Source organism: Pholcus phalangioides, unplaced genomic scaffold, assembly GCF_987345545.1.
Source record: "Pholcus phalangioides strain wild (caught in Gottingen) unplaced genomic scaffold, Ppha-v1.0 ptg000001l_1, whole genome shotgun sequence".
In the NCBI taxonomy this organism is placed as follows: Eukaryota; Metazoa; Arthropoda; class Arachnida; order Araneae; family Pholcidae; genus Pholcus; species Pholcus phalangioides.
Window position 1 is genome coordinate 18,108,805 of NW_028301594.1, and position 19,905 is coordinate 18,128,709.

Below are 19,905 nucleotides of genomic sequence, written 5' to 3' on the forward strand. Positions count from 1 at the left end.
ACCCCCTGCAAAGGCACCAACAGGGTTCTGAGCAAGGAGTCCTATATTTAGGTCATCCTTAAATATTTTTCAACACTTTGTTTTAAGAAATCAATATACAATAGCAGGTTTTTCACAATTCCAGTCCTGGGAGCTAGCAGGACCTAGTTAAAACTATAACTTACGGGCCATTTCAGAATGCAGGTTCAAATCCTTCTGATCAGATCCACCAAAAACACAAATTTTGTTTAAATATTTTATATTATAGATATTTTCTGCAATTAAAATACATATTTTATTTCTTTCCAGATTCTTCTTCAACCGGACAAAAGATTAATCATCTCTTTTACTCACTTGATGTATTTCGTCCATAAGGAATGATCATAATGATGCTGAGTGTCAATCCAAACTGGACTTTCCGACATCTCCACCTTCACAAAAATGTCATCATTATCATTATGACATTCGATCTGGTCAATATATATAACTCATCAAACGAAATAGAGATTGTATGCACTGAATCACGCACAATAATAATGATTTTACCTAATGGTACGGACAAATGTAAAGAACGTATAAATGTGAAGCAAAGAACTGAAATGATCGATCAGTCTGACGAATCGATTTTTTATTTCAATACCCCCCTCAATCTTCAGTGCCAATAATAATAATTATTATTATCATCCGTATTGTGTTGTAAATAAATGAACAAAAATATGCATTATTTATATGCGCATGAAATGTGTTTACTCTCTATGTAATAGATGCAGTGTATTTATTTCGAGCAATGTACAGTTTATCAGTGAAATGAATGCAATAAATACTTGATTAATGATTATTATCGAGTTCGTGTGTTCTGAGTATTTATTTTTGAAAGGGTTCAGGAATGGTTATAAATAGTTTTCACTATTATTAGAATCCGTATCGAAGAACAGACAGAAGCTGTAGCTGGGAACCTATGTTCCCGTCAGTTGTTTCGCGGCTGTTCCGTTCGACTGTCCCAGACGCAGCTGTTCAAACACTAATACTGTATAAGCCTATTTAAAAAAATCAATAACATACGTATTTTCTTTCGAAATGCCGCTCTAAACGGGACCCCGTTTAGAGCGGCATTGCGAAAGAAAATACGTACGTCTTAATTTTTATTTTAATGATGGCCTTTTATATACGGGCGTGGCGATTGAGAAAGTGAATAGGCTTTGATATAAAGCCTATTGAAGGGAGGAGAAAAGGCCTAATTAGAGAAAACTTGTAGGTCACACATAGAATGATGAATCATTTATGTAAGAGGGTGTATATTAGGACCCCGTTGTTGTATTATTGGGGAAGAGAGAGCAAAAACGCCTCTTTCATGGCCCGTTTTTTTTTTTTACACCTCGGCCTCTTTCTTTTACATTGACGTCTCCATGAGATCACACGTGCTGAATGAACACGATGGTAAGGCCGTAAAGACCTAGCTTATTAATCTTATTATTTTTTTATTTGGTGTCTCATTCCATAATTTTTTTGAGTAGGTTCTATATGTTCTTGCAAACGTTTTACTTTTTTTTCTACTCCAATTACTTTAGTTCAATTAAGTCAATTTAAGTTTAATTAAATTAAGTTTAATTTTAATTTAACTTACATGTAAATTCGGATTATGAAATATCACTGATCAGTAAAAGGATTCAGGCTTTCGTAGCGTTAAGAAGAAATGGTTAGAACTGTTATGCTGTGCCATTATAACGCATGCCCCCCCCCCCTCCCAGCACGGCCCGGGTACCTCACAAAAATAAGATACGAAAATTTTCAAAAGTAAGCATGTAAATTTGCCGGGTAGGGCCTCCTGAAAATCACTTGACCAGAGGGCCCATGATAATACTCTTACGACGGCCCTGCAGCTGTGATTAAGAAGAAATTCAAATTTTCGAACGTATCGTCCCTTTTTGTGGTCAACAAGAGAGTAGATTAGATCTTCTCGCTCACATCTGCAGTAAATATCTGTAGTGTAGATGGATCTGCGATCAACATCTGCTTTGTAGATGGGAGTAGTGTCTATTAGATCTTCTGGTCCACATCTGTTGTTACGTAGAAATGAAGTCGATTGAATCTTCTCGATTACATCTTCAATTGAGGTGGAAATGAAGTCGATGGCAATCTTTCGTCAGCATTTGCATGTGTACGCGCTATCTCATCATTCACATCTATAGTCAACAGCTGCAGTGTAGGCAGTAGCCCGTAGAGAGCTGGAAGACTTACAACCTGATACCAAAATAACATGATAAATTCAAGCATTTACCATCTTTACTTCAGAATGTGGAAAACAGATGGCAGCACCAGCAGAATTTTCAAACAAGCACAACTTTAGCATCATATATACGTTAGGGACCGTTCATACACTCAGAAAATATTCCGGCAAGTATCAATTCGTTAGAAATTTCGCAGAGGAATATATACGAGGTACATGTAAGGTTAAGTAATAATGCAGTGAAGACAGTAGCGGTAATCGTTTCATCTATACATCGGCAATAAGCATAAAAACAGTGAATTGCGTTGACACCTGTGATCAATATCTACGATGTGTGTACAGGGAATCGATTACATCTTTTCATTCACATCTTTAGTGGGAGTGGAGTTGATTAGATCTTCCCACTTACATTTGTGGTGAACATCTATCTGCAAGGAAGGATGAAGCATAGTCCACTCGAAAAGATCAACTGGACTATAGCTACTTCACCGCACACCAACTCCGGTCACATATCGCCATACGGCGATTTCCAAACAGTGGAGTTGGGTGGGAAATGAAGGCTCCATCCCTCGATGGTCGCCTCAGGCTCGGTAGGTAAAGAATTTGCTTCTAACGTTCTATGCCCGGATTTGAACCCATGGACCTTGATGGTAACCTTCGTAGTGGAAGATGTGCATCTTACCACAGTGCCATTCGGGCGCAACTAGACTATAGGCTCGATCCAGGGAAGAAATATAGATAATAAGATATTTTACCTAACGAGCTTGAGGCGACCACCGAGAGATGACGCCTTCATTTCCAATTTAACTCCTTAACGGCAGTAAATTGCAGTGTGAAGTAGTAATTGATCTTCCCGTCAGCATCTGCAGTGGACACACGAGTGAATTCGGTTAAATCTTATTCAAATCTGCGATCAACATTTTCAATCTGCTGTGGAGGAGTCGAGTGAGTTTTTTCATATGCACCGGCAATAGAGGCAAAAAAGTCGATTTCACCTTCCCGTTCACATCTACAGTAGAAATAGATTACATCACGGTAACTGGTAGCAGGGCCTTAACTAAGATTTTTGCCACCCGGGGCAAAGATTATTTTCCCCTCCCCCCCACAACTTTAAAATGCTATAATTTCATAACGGTGTTCTTTGTTCCCACATAAAATTGCTACCCCCGAAATTTTTCCGTCCGGGGCAGTAGCCACCCCCACCCCCAACCATTAGTGCATGCATACGATTTTTATAGAAAGACTCGAATGTCAATACATATGAGAAAGCACGCTGTTGTTTTCTTCAGAGATGATCCTACACAGGCTGGAATATGGATTTCCCTATCTACGAAAATTCCCCACCCTGCGGGCTTCATACAGTAGTGGGTGTTATCATATAGATATACATGTATATAAATGGGTGTTTCCCTCCAACCCCTTGGCCCTTGGACACCTGCAACTGGTAAAATGCTATATCTTATTTCAGAGAAAGAGAAAAAAAAAGTCAGCGAAAGGTCACGGGGTAGTAGGGACTGTCATCGGATGTCAAGTCAGTCACAGACCCTGCCCATTGAGGAAAGGAAATACAGAAGCCGCCTTGACATATACCAACAACCACCATTTCCTGTGTCAAACTCGATCTTTTTGATCCTCCTTATCAAATTTTCCCATTTTTTCCCCTCCAAAAGAATTCTCACTTATTAGAAAATGTTTTAAACACACTGGCCGCAAAATGGACTTGATGGTATTTGGAAAAAAAAGACCGGGTCGAAAAGTGCCTCTTTTACGGGACAAAATTGGGAGGAGATACAATCAATTACAAACTGACCGGGGAGGAGAAATAACACATGTTAACTTCTTGTGGATGTATGGTGCAGGGGTGACCCTTTGCATCCCTCCAGTACAAAACAGAAGCTCTAACCGTTGAATTATTAGCGTGAGTAGGTACAAGTGATGTTCATGTTCCCTCCATGACATTTTTTTTTCAACCTCCGAGTTCAGTGTGCTGCTCCCCGACCTCAGTATTTTCTGATAGGCAGGGATAACTGATAGCCTCGGGTGGTGGTTGTGTGGTCTCCCTTCTTCTCCCTTCTCTGCCAGTTGAAAAAGCACCTGTGAGAAAGCTCCGGTTTTCTCATGGACATATCTTATCCTTCTTACATGCCTTGAAGAGTGAATAGATTGAATTTTATATCGATCTCCATAGACACATTGATTAGTGCAGCATTTCTCAACGGATCCAGAAATTTCGCTTCCGATATTTCGCCTCTGACGTTTCGTCTTCGGTATATTTCGCCTCCGGAAATTTTCCACCTGACATTTCGGATGCCCTTACCGTATTAGTGACTGAGTGTGAGTGACTTTTTTAATCGAACAAATTTTCCCTTAATAATTCAGAACAATCCTTTTCTTATGAATGATAGCCTTGTAGGCTACCAAAAACCTATATTCAGTACGGAAAAGGTATTTTTAATTAATTATAATAATTACTTTTTGTTCAATGGGCTTCTGTTCAGATTTCCGTCTTTGGGGGTCACAGTTTCTGGATGTCTCACACTTATGAGATTCAGGAACGTCTCTACATAGAGGGCATGCATTGCATTATATAGATCCATGAATCTCTGGAAAAGAGGCCAACTTTATTGCATTGTTTATTTGGGGGTAGTGGGGGCTCAAGCAGCCTGAGCCCTCAGGTTCCGGTGCCCATGCTTAACATGGTGTAGGTAAGATTAACTCCTGGGGGCCGAAGTGTTGACATTGCTTCTTGTGACAGAGTCCGGGGGAACCTGGGTTGATCGAGTTCTCAGGGCAAGATGGACTTGAATCAATACACAATCGGCATTGCGGTAATCGAATTAACGACTCAAAAATGAAAGCAGTTTTGAATTTAAATGACAAGAAGAACAATATTTAAAAAAAAAGTGGACGACCGAACAATATTTTTTGGGGAGTGAGGAAAGTGTAAATGTCCCGTAAAAACGGGACGCATGGTGTGTGTGATAAAATTGCGCAGAATGGCACGTGCATCGAAAATAGTCTCGATTGCAGCTCGGCTTGGAAAAAGGGAGCCGCCCCTGGAATATCCATACACCAAAGTAAGTTCATGAAATTTTTAGAAAAAAAATTCAAATTATACGATAGAAATAATTACAAAATAAATGAATAAATAATTTTAGAATGGATAAAAATTTATAAAAAAAATAATTAAAACTCAGAATTAACAAAAGCGGCTTTTTTTTTTTGACTCGATGCCCGTTCACCTTTTCTACAAAACGTCACTGAATGTTAGTAAAGCTTTGACTTACTTCATAGTGCTGTCATCTGGTGAGGAAAAAAAAAAGATACAGTCGATTCGTGATAAGTCGAAATCCAATAACCCGAATATCTATTTAAGTCGAAGTTTTCGCTCAGCCCCAGCACTTTTTCCGTATTTTAGTGTTAAAATGTTCCCTTAAAACTTAAAGTTTTCTTCTTTCAATTAAGAATGGCACGTGCGAAGTCTTCGGGAATGAGAGAAATTGAAAAAAATAGCATTAAGCATTTGTCTGCTTTTCCAAAAAGGGAATGACGTTTTCGCGGAAGGACAACTCATTAGGAAGTAAATTGCCCATGGCAGTAGACCTGAGTTGTGCTCGGTTTGAAAGAAAGTAGTTTGTTTTGTATAAAGTAATTTATTGAAAGTAGTACACTTGTTTTGCTAATACGATATTCGTAAATAGTGAGTAACGCATTCGTAATAGCGGAGTGATAAATCTTCATTTTCCCACTCCGAAATCGAAATTTCTGATAAGTCAAACTAATATAACGATAACTCGAAGCTTTTTGTCGACCGCTGCAAATTTTACTTATCGAGGTTTGACTGTATCCAATAGTTTTTATTTTAACAATGTTGTGATTTTATGCGAATTTCCTTCAGTGTAAATTTCTGACGAATATTTAGTGTCGCCAAATTACCTTGAACCTTGATTGGTTCAACTGAAATTAAATTAAACTAAATTATAAACGGTTAAATGAAAACGCTTTTTTTCTCTTGTTTATCAAGAATTCTCGAATTTGAGAGAATTCAATCTTTGAATAATGATAGAAAACGTGTCTCCATCTACAGTTATGTTTAAAAACTATAAAATAACTGTTTGTTTTTTTAAATTATTTTTACTATTTCAATAAAATCATAAATATAATACTCCTCTGTCCTTTGTCCCTTTCATAGTTTCTAAGCATAACGGTAGATGGCGACAATATTTCTCCGTTCAGAATAATATTACTAGACTAGACCAGTCATTCTCAACGGGGGCCATCTGGCCCCCTAGTGGTACTGGGATACTTCAAGGGGGCCACTGACGAAAATGGAGAAAGGGGCCATGACAGGTGGTTTGGAGGGCTGCAGAGAGCTGAGAAGAAAAATTAAGGTGTGAAGAAATAAAGCTTTTATATTAGTGAATATACACTTACAGAATCCAACAAAGCCACCCATAAAACCAGGGCCGTCTTAGGGCATAGACCCATCTTGGCCTCACCACCTACATTTTGCAACAAGTTACCTAGGATGGGTTTTTTCACAGACCCCCCCCCCCCTCTATATTAAATATAGTGTGAAAAACAAAAAATGATGCAAACCATATCAGGCCCCGGGCTGCAGCTCTGTCAGTCCCGCTCTTGTGAGGGGTCATGCCTGGGAGGGCCTCATGTCCATAAGTGACCCCACCTTATGATCTTTTTGTAGTACAATTAATTTTGAAAATAAGTATGTAGGCTGTTTATTTCTAGCTAAGTATGGGACTACCATAGCATCACTTTTCCTGGGGGGGCCCATGATGTTGAGACGGTCCTGATAGAACTCGGGCTAGCATGGAAATAAATAAATTCTAGGCCAGTGGTCTGGAGGCCAATTTTCTTTACAAAATTTTCGTTCAGAATAAATTCACTGAAAAAATCATTTCAATACGTATAAAAGATCTTGCTTCTAGATGAGAGGTGAAGACTCTGTGTGTAAGACAGGGGAGCCCCGAGAAAAAAAATATGGTTCAAAGGGGGCCACGGGCAAAAAAAGGATAAGAAACAATGGACTAGACTATAGTGTTACGAGATCCGAAAACTCAGAAAGGAGGACGTCCAGGCGCACCTTTAGTGAGGCCATTAATTCCAATATACCCAATAGATGGCACCACAATTCTTACCAATAAAACCGGCCACATCAATAATTTTCCTCAACTCCAAAACAGAACTGCTAAAAACAGCAGACTAAAAAAAAAATGGGAATTTCGGTGGCTATTGGTGAATGCGTGTGGGAAAAAAACACAAAAATACTTATATTAGTCAAGAAATATGTGTTTCAAAGTGGAATAAAAAATTTTCCCCAGAAAAAAAGAAAAAATAATTCCGGAAACCTGAAAAGTAGGACGAAATGTTAAATTTCCCAAAATATAGGAGGACGCTTGAAATGACATAAAAAAGAGGACATGTCCTCCTAAAGGAGGACGGTTGGTAACCCTAGTCTAGTCGTCCTCTTATGTATGGATAGGGTTACCAACCATCCTCTTTTAGGAGGACGTGTCCTCCTTTTTTTACGTCATTTCAAGCGTCCTCCTTACGGTTCAGAAAATTCACCCCTTTTGTCATTCTTTTCAGGTTTCCGGAATTCTTTTTCTTTTTTTTTTCCAGAGGAATTTTTTTTCTCCACTTTATATACCAGATATATTTCTTCATTGGTATTGAGTGTTTTTATGTGTTTCTTTTCCCACACGCATGCACCTATAGCCGTCAAAATTCCCAAATTTTTTTCTGTTCCAGCTTTTTTTTAGCGGTTCTGCTTTAGAGTTGGGAAAAATTGTTGTGACTAGGGTTACAATCCGTTTTTCTGGACATGTTCTCCTTCTTTATGTCATTTCAAGCATTCTCCTACGTTTCGGAAAATTTGCCCTTTTGTCCTCTTTTTCAGGTTTTCTGATGGATTGTTTCTATAGAATGTATATAATAATAGTTCATAGCTAATTAGTGTAAATTAGCGTGTGGTTAATCTTTTTTGGCATATTAATTTTATCATTATTTCATTTTTCTCTTATTGTATTGTGTCTATTTTCCTGATTGTATTGTGCTCAATGTTTTCTGATGGATTGTTTCCATCAGAATGAATAGAATGTGTATATAATTATATTTCATTTGTTGAATATATAGAAGGTGCTCTCCGACACGACCCAGACCCCAGGAGGTGAAGAGAGAAAATTCTCTTGCACAACAGATCTGGGCGTGACCGGCCATCAATCAATCAATACTTTTCGGATTCCGGAATTATTTTTCATTTTTTTCTGTGAAGTATTTTGTTTTTTCTTCACTTTGAAACAAAAATTTCTTTATTAATATGAGTTTTTTTCCCCACATGCATTCATCAATAGCCGCTGAAATTCCCAGAAAATCTTTTCCGGCGGTTCTGTTTTAGAGTTATGAAAAATTATTGTTGTGGCCGGTTTTATTGGTGAAGTCATCTATTGGGGAAATTGGGATAAGTGACGTCACTAAGGCTTCTTGCGTAGACATCCTCCCTTCTCAGTATTCCAATCTGCTAACCCTAGTCGTGGCAGATGTTCTTGGTCAGAATAGTGGCGCCATCTATTGTTAAAATTGAAAAAAGAACGTTTTTAAGGATGTCAGGCGTCCTCCTCGAATCTGATAACCCTACGCATGGCCCCCACAAGGGGTAGGCTGACAAGGCTCCAGCCCTGAGGGCCCGGGACGATTTTAACATTTTTTTTGCTTTTTCACGCAATAAATGCATCATAAAGGGGCCCCTGAAAGTGTGGTCGGGGGGGCCGCAAAAGAGCCCGCCTAGGGGCCTTGCTTTAGATGTGGGGGCGCCATGACCCTATGTATGGAGAAAATCATCCTTTTCGGGTTGTATATATACATATATATATATATATATATAAGGAAAAAAACAAGTATATATATATATATATATATATATACTTGTTTTTTTCCTTTAAAATTTATTTTATTTTTTTACTTTCAAATTTATGAGACGTTTGAAACGATTAGGTCCCTGAGATCTGCAGAGTGTATGTTTTGTTTCTGATCTATTACCTTTATTTTGTATATTATTTGTATTCGTGAATTCTAAGTATATATTTTGCAAAAAATTAAATGCATAAAAATTTATTTATTTATATATCCACTGATGTATCAGTCTCTGTGGGTTTTTTTCCGAAATTTTTTTCGTCGAAATTCTCAGAATTTTTTGTTTTTGCGTTTTAGCGGTTTTGTTTTAGTTAAGTTCAATTATTGTTTTGGCCCGTTGTACGTGGTGATTATAAAAAAACTACCCCGACATATGGGCCCCTAACTATCATACCATTCACAGAAACTGAATGAAATTTTGGCATAAGGTATTTTGAGGTATGCGCTCAAGAATGATATGGAAAACAACAGTGTCACTCTAACAGTTACGGTTACAGTGAGAAAATTTCGAAAATATCAAATGGCAACACCAAGTTTTTTGTATTGGAATGCGATCTCCATACTGAAAAACACTAAATAGCGTTGGAATGGCACCTGTAGCACGAAAATGCCCCGAACCTAGGCAAGGAAAAAGTAAAAAGGACTTTGCCGTGCACCAGAGCATTAATGTTAGTTTCATTCGTCACACCGTTTCTTCGGCTGAGATCCCAGCCTGATTAGTCCTCCACAAGGTCATGTGGAAAACACAATAAAATGCTTTATTTTATGCTGCTTCTCTGTCCTTATTGGTTGTCCTCACTTTTAGCCTATCTTCCGCCGGTGGTTTTCATGCTACAGTTGCCGTTCGAACGCTATTTAGGGTTTTTCACAATGGAGATCACATTCCAATACAAAAAACTTGGTGTTGCCATTTGATATTTTCGAAATTTTCTCACTGTAACCGTAACTGTTGTAGTGATACGGTTGTTTTCCATATCATTCTTGAGCGCATACATCAAAATACCTTATGCCAAAATTTCATTCAGTTTCTGTGAATGGTATGATAGTTAGGGCCCATAGGTCGGGATAGTTTTTTTATAATCACCCTGTATATATAGTATATAGTATTTGGCGTCTATTGCGAAAATTTGTAAAAGTGACGTTACTAAGGGTGCGTGTGCGGGCGTCCTTCTTTCTCAGTTTTGAACCTCGTAACCCTAGTTCAGTTGAAATTCGGGGAAGAAGCTGCGCCAAAAGGCTGACAAAATAGAATTGATGTGAATGAGAAAGAGCTAAGATTTTTCAATTGTATATTCCCATACCCCTGAACAGGGCCATAACTGCGGGGGGTGCATGGCGCCTATCTGGTGCTCTGAGCATTGAACCAGAGAGAAGCAAACTTCACTTTTTAATCTCTAAACAATTACACAAGAATTATCCCTCCTTCAGTATTGGATGCAGGGCCAAAACTGGATGCTTCGTTAGCCGGCGCAAGCACTCATTTTGGCGCCCCCTTGTGATGTTAAAAGAGAAGTTGAAAGCAAAATTTGCACCCCCCCCCTTTTTTTTTCGGAGCCGCTCACACCCCCCGCCCCCCCCCCCCAGTTGCGGCCCTTAACACAACCAACACAACTGGTGCTGGCAACTCAAATCAATTTATTCAAACTGCTTCATTTGATGCACTATTTTGAATGTAAAATATCAAAATGCAAAAAGAAAAAAAAACATCTCTAAAAATAATTTAGTTTTTTTGACGATAAATTTTAAAATAAATTGAGGCAGAAATATGTAACAAACACATCTTTTTTTTTAATTTTAAAAGTCCACACTAAAGTGAAAACATTTCCTTTTACTTGACATCTGTGTGGTGGAAACTGAGTACATATTGAAAAAAAAAATCAATCCACTTCTAAAATCAATATCTGATTTCCGATGGGACAATCAAAAATAAAAATTTAATTTTTTTTTTTAATTTTCCAAAACATCTACAGTAATCCAATAACATGAGGATTACAGTGATTTATGTTAAGTATATGTCTATTAAGTAGTAACTTCAATATATAAAATATATAAGTAATAAAAAAAATCTTATCGCCCTTTTACATCGAAGTTCATCTCCTGCAATTGCATGGTCAACTGTGAAACAAGTTGGCTTCTGAGGGCAGCATTTCCAGCGACTAACCCATTTAGAACAATGACATCTGTAGCGTTGACTTCACGCATTATCTTTATGACTCTGTTTTTTAGCCTTTCTTGTTTTTCCGGATTCATATTTCTTATGATTTCCACCGCCGAAACATATTTCCCTCGCATGAGCAGAGCCATGATAGCACCACCTAGTGTTCCAGCTGCTAAATCGATAACACAGTACAAATATATATTTAGATTTTTAAAAAACCCTTATATTTTCTTTCAAAACATTGAATTTCAAAACAAATACAAACATAAAGGCCACAACAGACAAATTACCTAAAGAGGTGATAAAAAAAAGATGTTTGTAACAAGTATGGTGTCAAATAAAACCAAAATACAGCAACCCAATATAAAAACGTACTGTATATCGCGAAAGGGGAAAAAAAACAATAATTACTACTATATAATACACTACATATAAAAAAGGTTATGGTTTGTCTTATCTAAGTATGGATATAGCTTCTCGATTTATCCCACTATATCTACCATACTTCTCTTTTAAACGCTTCAGTCTTTTTTAAACTGCAATAAATTAAAAAATTGTTTGCAGATGGTGGCACTACAAATAATAAGCATTACACAGAAACAAACTTCACTTAAGATGCACAACACGTACACACACATTCTAACATGTACCAATTCGTTAGAAGTTACGCAGAGGAATATGATCGAGGTGCATGTCTGGTTTAGTAGTAGTAGTGGTAGTATTCCATTTATTAACAACCCTATTAGACAAAAACTGCCTGCGACACCGCAACCTGGAGTTGTCTCTGCGTTGTGTACCAACGAGAGCAAGCGTGGCTCTTCTTTGCATCCCCTCGACAAAGTCTATGTTTCTCTGTGGGTACAGTGTCTAAAACTTTACGGCGTACTCCAAACCAGGACGAACTAAGTCTCGAAAAAGCGGAAGAATGACTTTTAGGAGAACGTGATGATTCTTAAGAATGAAACGCAGTATTCTATTCAATTTTTTGACCACCGCTGAACAATGTTCAGAAAACCTAAGCCACTCGTCAATAGAATTCCCAAATCGGCGACCCCAGTTACATCCGGGATATTAATACCATTCAATTCGCAGATAGACAGATAGAACCGCTCACAACCCTGGACTGATGCAGAGCAACTTATTTTCGTTACCTCAAACGAGGCAGAGTTTTGTCGGAAAAAGTTAGCAAAGATTTATGGCAGTGACCTCCACTTGCCCCATGCTCGCAAGTACCGAATCACTCTCATCGTTCTCCCCATGAAGACACCTATCAAGCCGATGTAATCCATTTGACTAAAATAGATTATTCAATTCCTAAGTGAAAAGTTTGTTGTTCGAACCAAAATGAGCAACTATGCACTCATCCACACTGAAAGTAATCCTCCATTCATTATCCCATGCTACAATCATATTCAAGTTCAACTCGAGCATCTCCTTATCGCTTGGATTTCCGACTTCCCTTCCTCATTATCTTCACGTCATCTGCGAAATTGCTAACAGTGCTATCGATACCCTGATCGAGTTTATCGATAAAATTAGAATATTTTTGAAATTGATTCCTCTCGTATCTTTTGATTCGAAAATTGCTCGAAAGTTATTGTATTTCACTTACACAATGAGAGTGACTATTCGCCACAGGCATGTTTACATTGGTGGGGGGGGGGGGGAGGGCTAAGCGAGGTATAGACCTTTACGTCAAGTTCGGAAAAGCAGCAAATTTGCCGAGAGAGTGGCCAAAAAATATATAGTAGAATGGAAGAAGTTCGACAAAACCGTAAATCTGCCTCTTGCTGGAAAGCGTGAAGCACATGAGTGAATCAAATGCAGGTAAATGAGAAAAAAAGTCATCTGGAGCAGTGGTTTTGAACCGCCGTGCCGGTGCCCGGTATCGGCTCATCAGTTAAACCGGGTCGTGAATGATTTGCTGTTTCATTTTTCCCATTTGCTTCCCGTTAGTAGTGCCGACCAGGCCTTATACTTCCAAAAATAAATCAACCGGGATGTCGACTTCAAAAGTTTGAGAATCGTAGAACTAGAAAGCAGGAACCGAATCTATGAGTGATCTAGAAAAGTAATTCTCAACCTATGGCTATATGCCCCCCGTGGTACTGGAATATTCTAAAGGGCCACAGGTGAAAATCAGAAGGAAAGGGAAAGTGGTGAAAGGGGCCACGGAGAGCTGTGAAAAAATACAGCTTTCAAGTGAAATATGATGCGAAAAATGTTACTACTTTCAGAATCCAGCGGAATTGTCCATAGAACCAAGACCATCTTAGCCTACAGGCCCTTGTGGGCATAGCCGGGATCTCATATCCACAGGGGCTTACAGAATGAGATCAGGTTCTATCATTTTCAAATGTAAGTACGTAAACATGTTAGGTTTCACGTCAGGTTCACAACACGTACACGCACATTCCATCATGTACCAATTCGTTAGAAGTTCTGCAGAGGAATGTGGACGAGGTGCATGTGCTGTTTAATAGTCTTAGTAGTAGTAGTAGTAGCCCACGGTAGGCGCGGACCTAGGATGATGTTTAGGGAGGGTCGATTCTAGGTTCACGTTGGATCGTCCCAAACTTTGCACAGACATATTTTCCACAAATAATTCGGCTCTTGGGAAATATGACCACCCACTTTTTGGATGCGTTCCTAGCCCAGGGTTCCAGAGAACAAACTCATTTATAAAATTTTCATTCATTATAAACTTAGTTTTGATTGAATACATTTTTCATAGAAATTCAATTCAATAAGTAGAAAAGGTCTCACTCTGGAATCAGGTTAAAGGGGCTCTGAGTAAGAGCAGGCCGGGATCCAAAGCTATGGCAATTTTCGACATGTGACACGAGATATTGAACATTGTCTCGCATGTACTATACAAAAGTTATTTGGATTCAAAGTCTGACCTATTTTCGTGATACTAAGAAATCGTGCCCGATTTTTAAGACGTATTCATGTCAAAAATACTCCGAGATAACGAATTCGATAAAATGTCACTGTTTGAGAAGCTCGCGATAAGACATTTGACGTTCAGCATTAGTGACTTTGGTCTTTTTGGGGAGCTCACACACACATATCACTCTCTCCTTCCAAATCATTTTGTTTCGATGTTTCAAAAACAATTTATTAGACCAGCATTTCTCAACCTCTCTAAACCCAAGAACCAGTAAAATATCTGAAACAATTCGACGGACTACTTGTTTCCCCATATTACGGGATACTTCAGTATTTCCAGTTTTGGTCCCGAGTGAGACGTGTCTGAAGAGAAGTGTTTTAGCATAACACGCATGTATGATGTCAAAATGAAGAAACCGAACAAAATAATCAAGTGGCGGAAAATAATCGAAATATCTATTTTTGAAAAATCCCTTATCATCCAGGTAGTCTAATAAATTACAGCTCACGACATCTCATATTTTATTTCATAATTTTCACGACATTTAACAGGAGTTTTTATACAAGTTGTACTATATATCTAGCAATCACACCCACCCACAAGAATCTAGTTACGGCCCTGACTGGACTGTACCACGTGCATAATGAAACGTATGGAAATAAAAGAAATGAAATATAATTCACCTAGTAAACCCAGAGGTCCCATCAGAACACCAAATCCAGTAGCAGTAACTCCAACAACCAATCCACGTAAAAGTGATTCTTTTACACAAACTTGCATCTGCTCTTCTTCAGCAAGTTCTACCATTAATGCGATACTTTCCTTCAAAGCCATTTTGCTTCTCACACTACACTAATGCTACTAGGTGAAAAGAAACAAAGTAATTTCATAATTAATATATATATATTTTACGAATTATAAAAATCAAGCGCAGTGAAGTCACTGATGCAAAAACGTTAGGTTCAGTGCGTGCTTTAGCTAGCTGAATTTAAATCCTTAAACTTTTAACTCAGTAACTCAGTATAAACTGAGTTGAAAGAGGAGCCTCCCACATTCTTCTCAGCAGCCTATTTCTGCAGCAGTTGATTTTAAAAACACTTCAGATGCTATACTAAACACTTGGAAACTGATCTATCACCCTTAAGAATATCTATAGAGAGCGACTGGAAATGCTCGCATTGACCCGCAGGACTTTCACAAATCTTTTAAGTTGCTTATTGTGCAGCTTCACATCACTTAAATTGCCCGCAGCATATTCCAATGCCACTTAAATCTCCTGCAGCACTTTTTCAGATCACTTAAGGGACCCGCAGGAGATTCACAAATCAGTTAAGCGACTCGCAGTGCAGTTTCACGTCACTTGAACGGCCCGCAGAATGTTCACAGATCATTTCAAAGATTTACGGCATATTTCCAGATGATTTTAATAACCATCGGTACAGTTTCACATCACTCAAGTGGCCCGCGGCGTATTTACAGATCACTCAAGTTTCCTGCAGCGCTGTTCCAGATCACTCAATTGACCCATGACACGTTTATAAACCAATGAAGTGACCCGCACTCTCCTAAAGATTGGGCACTCGTGTCGTATATAATGATTTGTTTTTGTTTTTTTTTTCAAACCGAGCACAACTCAGGTCTATCGCCATAGGTAATTTACTACCTAGTGAGTTGTGCCGGAAGTGTAAGTGTGTGTACCTAACAGTCTGAGTGTGTATCTAGTGTTGTGTATGATTTTTCAGTACTGCCATCTATATCTCAGAAGTGAAGTGAGTGATGTGTAGTGACTGAATATTTGTACTGTTTGTAGGACTGTTGCTCTCTGTGGCGAGACTTTTTAACGGGGAGATCGGCTCGCATTTGCGCCTCGAAGTTGGGAATCACAGAAAACCAACTTCAGCCGACCACCACTGTGGCGACGGTGGGGTTCGAACCCGGGTTCCCGCGATGCGAGTCCGTCACTATGACCACTCGACCACCACAGCGGCCGTATATAATGTTGCATGCATGAGCCCCCCCCCCCCCCCCATCGGGAAGAGGCTGACATGACGGCCAACAATAAAGATGTGGAGAGGAGGTAGTTGATTCGGCGACTATTTTTAGAGTGAACAAAAAGAAAACGATTGTTATAAAATCCTCGACTTTTATCATAGAGGGGCGGTTGTATCACGTTTGCAGCCTCCCTCTCCGACAAAAATGATTCCGATTTCTAGCTACGGCCCTGGCTGACAGGGCTCCCGCTCGAGAGCTCCCAATAAATGGGGTGTATCTCGAGGATGTAGAGCAGTGGGTCTCAAAGTTTTGTCACCCGCGGCTCCTTTTCCCAATTCATGGTTCATTTGCGGCTCCCCAGAATATTTTGGTAGATATTTCCCAGGAAAATAAATAAATAAACCACTTTCCAAATCATAAATAGGCTCACAAATCTCCAGCTCTTCGAGACACCCCTAGGAGCCGCGACACATACTTTGAGGAAACACTGATGTAGAGGGTGGGTGGTTGCGTATCCGAACATTTAGAGTTTTTGTAATATTTTAAACAGGGGTGGCCAAATTTTTCCAAGCCGTATCACAATCAAGATTATTTTCGATGCTCATGCCGCTCAAATAATGTTGACCCACAGACGATGCGTCCAGTTTCACGGGACACTAACATTCTCCATGTTCCTGCAACATATTGTTTGGCCACTGTGTTATTGCCTTAAAAATGTTCAGTTTGTCACTCTTTTGAGTTCTAAATTGTTTTCATTTTTGTGTCATAAATTTGATTATCGCAATGCAGATCAGATATGCACGTATATCGGTAGAAAAAAAGAAGTTCATTTTACCTACATCGTGTTGCGCATAGACACCGGAACCTGAGGACATTGTGTGCTTGGGCCCACCCACCCTTAAGAATTCATGGATATACAATGTAATTGTATTACAGTATGCCATATAATTCTCTATGCGGACGAGATCCTGATTCTCTTTTACACATAAGACGCCCAGCAAATAGGCCCAAAGATGAATAACTGAACACAGAAACGTATTGGTTAGAAAGTCCTCTCTCATATAGTTATTGTTTTCAGAGTGCCAACCACACTAAATATAGGATTGGCAGCCTACACGACCATCATCCATAAGAAAAGAATTGTTAGTTAAATTGGGGAGAATTGCTTGGGGGATTATTAAAATGGGGGGAATCTCTTTTCTTTTATTGAAAAATGGAATAGAATTTCAATAATTTTTTAAAAGCGTTCCCGTGTCACTCCTGATGCGAAGGCTTGCCACAGGTTGGGCACCAGAGGTACATTTATGGTTTTGCCGCCTGTGAGCTAAACGAATTTTGCCGCCATTCTCCCATTCTAGTCTAATTTTCTTGATTACTCTTTCCTCTAATTCGCCGCTCTGTTCTATAACCCACCAGACTCTGCCACGAAGCTGGGCTGGAAGAGATCTCGGCAACGGGATAAGTCCAGTGGCAAAGTTCTGGCGTTCATTCATTCATGTTCTATAACCCACTTGTCCTCCCTCTACTCCTGCAAGTGCATTTGTGTTTCTGAGTGACTCTTTTGGTCAAGTTCCGTGCTCACACACTCTTCAAGTCACTCTTTTAGTCATTCCCATGCTTCCACATTGTTTTGGTCACTCACATGCTTGCGCATGCTCTAGGGCACTCTTTTTATTGCTCATCGACTTGGTTCCTTGCTGGGTCACTATTTCGATCATTTACATCTTTCCACAAGCTTTAGGTCATTCTTTTGGCCACTCATATCTTGCACAAGCTCTAGGTCATTCTTTTGGCCATTCATATCTTGCACAAGCTCTAGATCTGAGTCCCCTCGCTTTGTAGGTCACTCTTTTGGTCGTTCACATGTTTTCACACACACTCTAAATCACTGTTTTGGTCATTTACAAGCTTATATACGCTCTAAGTGGCTCTTTTGTTCACTCACGGGCTTGGAAACTGTCTAGGTCACTTTCTTAGTCACTCACTGACCTAGCCCCTAGCTGTATGGGCAGAGATAGATTTATTGAGAATTATAAAAATTTTGTCGCCCTTCACCCACTCTAAAATTTTCTTGGCCAATCATTCCTCCAATCTGCCGCCGCTTCGAACTTGTCGCCCTGTGCTATAGCCCACTTACCCCCCCCCCCCCGCGTAAAGACGCCACCGTTGTCCCCCCCTGATCTTAAAACTTAATTTTTGTTCCATCGGGGAACTTCTAAAAAAAACTTCAAGCATACTATGTATTCAAATTGTGGCTATTAATTTCCAGGACTGTTCAAATAACTCCGAAAATATTAATGCAAAGTACATACGCGTTTAAATATGTTTCGAAGTGACTTTCGCCTGCCGTAATACACATTTGTGATCGGCAGTACACAACTATTGGAAACCATTTTTAAATTCATCTTCCGGAATCCTCTTAATTTCGGACTTCACGTTTGCCTCGATGTCGTCAATATCCTGAAATCTAGTTCCATTTAGTGATGTTTTCAGTTTAGCGGAACAAGAAATAGTCAGCGCGTGGCAAGTTCAGAGAATATGGAGGGTGGTTGAACTGCATAATGTTCAGGATATTCTTCTACGCAGAAGTTCTGGCCCGACTTCGCAAAAGAATTCTGAGAGTGAGGCCTAGTTTTCGACGGCCAAAGGGTAGTTGAGTGCTTCTGCACGACAACGCGCGGCAGCACATTGCCTTGCCTGGGAAGCGTTTTTTGGCCAAGCATGAAATTGTGCGGTTCAACCACCCTCCATATTCTCCAGGCTGTTTCTTGTTTCCCTAAACTGGAAAACATCACTAAATGGAACTAGATTTCAGTATATTGACGACATCAAGGCAAACGCGACGTCCGAAATTAAGAGGATTCCGGAAGATGAATTTAAAAATTGTTTCCAACAGTTGTACAGCTAATCACAAAAGTGTATTACGGCAGAGGGAAGTTACTTCGAAACATATTAAACGTGTATGTACATTACATTAATATTCTGGGAGTTATTTGAACAGTTCTGGAAATTAATAGCCATACCTAGTATATATACCAGCCAAAAAATTCAAATAATAAAAGAACTAACTTACTATGATGAGAGAAATAGGCAAATATCAAAAAAATCGAAGTTATAAATGAACAACTCCTTTGAATTTCACGAGTAGGTGAAATAGTTGAGCAACAATTGCATATAAATTGACTAATAGCCTCAGACATTGTCACTTTTTTTGGTTTCGTTTCCGTTTCTTATCAACGTGTCCTTGAAAAGAGTGTGATTGTGAGTAATCTGGTAGCTTGTGTGGAGCCATGCTTTTTTTTCAAAATTGGTATATTTTTCTTACTTGGGAAAGGAAACATTCATATACTGAAGGGAATTGTTCTCTAATAGGGATGTTAATTAATGGAATAGCTTACCCCCGGGGGTAGTAAATTCTAACACGATTGACAGGTTTAAAAAGAAATACGATGACATGTTAGGGTAAATCGATAAGCTATCCATATTTAGAATAAGACAACCATAAATACGTTTTATGGACATTGTATAATATTTTTTATCATGTATATATATTGTTTATAATTTTTTTGATTGCATTTTTAATTGGGTTGCTGTATTCCAGAAATATATAGCATCTATATTGGTTCTGGACATCTTTTCCTCAGCCACGTAGTTAGGCATTTTGCCTGTTGTAGCCTTGTATTTGTATATATGGTATCCAGACGTTCTTTTTTTAATGTTAAG

The 19,905-nt window shown here is 39.0% G+C and overlaps 2 protein-coding genes across 4 annotated transcripts in view; one reads left to right on the forward strand and one right to left on the reverse strand.

Annotated features, from left to right (window-relative positions):
• The window catches only part of LOC149090004 (uncharacterized), a 91,292-nt gene extending 90,470 nt beyond the window's left edge, over window positions 1–822 (forward strand). The window contains exon 2 of the mRNA XM_089231888.1: window positions 289–822. The gene's annotated coding sequence lies outside the window, so the exon portion shown is untranslated. The remainder of the gene's footprint in view (window positions 1–288) is intronic.
• A 10,081-nt stretch (window positions 823–10,903) lies between these two features.
• Window positions 10,904–19,378, reverse strand: LOC149090005 (protein C19orf12 homolog). 3 transcript variants are annotated; one of them, XM_089235529.1, is made up of 3 exons: window positions 19,256–19,378; window positions 14,874–15,048; window positions 10,904–11,469 (listed from the first exon to the last, which is right to left on the reverse strand). In XM_089235529.1, exons 2-3 carry the CDS (start codon window positions 15,022–15,024, stop codon window positions 11,207–11,209), a joined length of 414 nt encoding a protein of 137 aa, XP_089091655.1. In that variant the 5' UTR covers window positions 15,025–15,048; window positions 19,256–19,378; the 3' UTR covers window positions 10,904–11,206. The 3 variants fall into 3 exon arrangements, with proteins under 3 accessions (XP_089091655.1, XP_089091654.1, XP_089091656.1); XM_089235528.1 differs by having other exon boundaries at window positions 14,874–15,051; window positions 19,256–19,374; XM_089235530.1 differs by having other exon boundaries at window positions 10,904–11,466; window positions 14,874–15,051; window positions 19,256–19,344.
• Between the last annotated feature and the right edge of the window lie 527 nt (window positions 19,379–19,905).

What these genes read in the sequence shown, in the direction of transcription:
- LOC149090005 (XM_089235529.1), bottom strand. Translation starts at nt 15,024, where the DNA reads ATGGCTTTGAAGGAAAGTATCGCATTAATGGTAGAACTTGCTGAAGAA. An exon ending in GGGACCTCTGGGTTTACTAG is followed by an intron (nt 11,470 to 14,873) that starts GTGAATTATATT and finishes TTATCGATTTAG; the next exon opens with CAGCTGGAACACTAGGTGGT.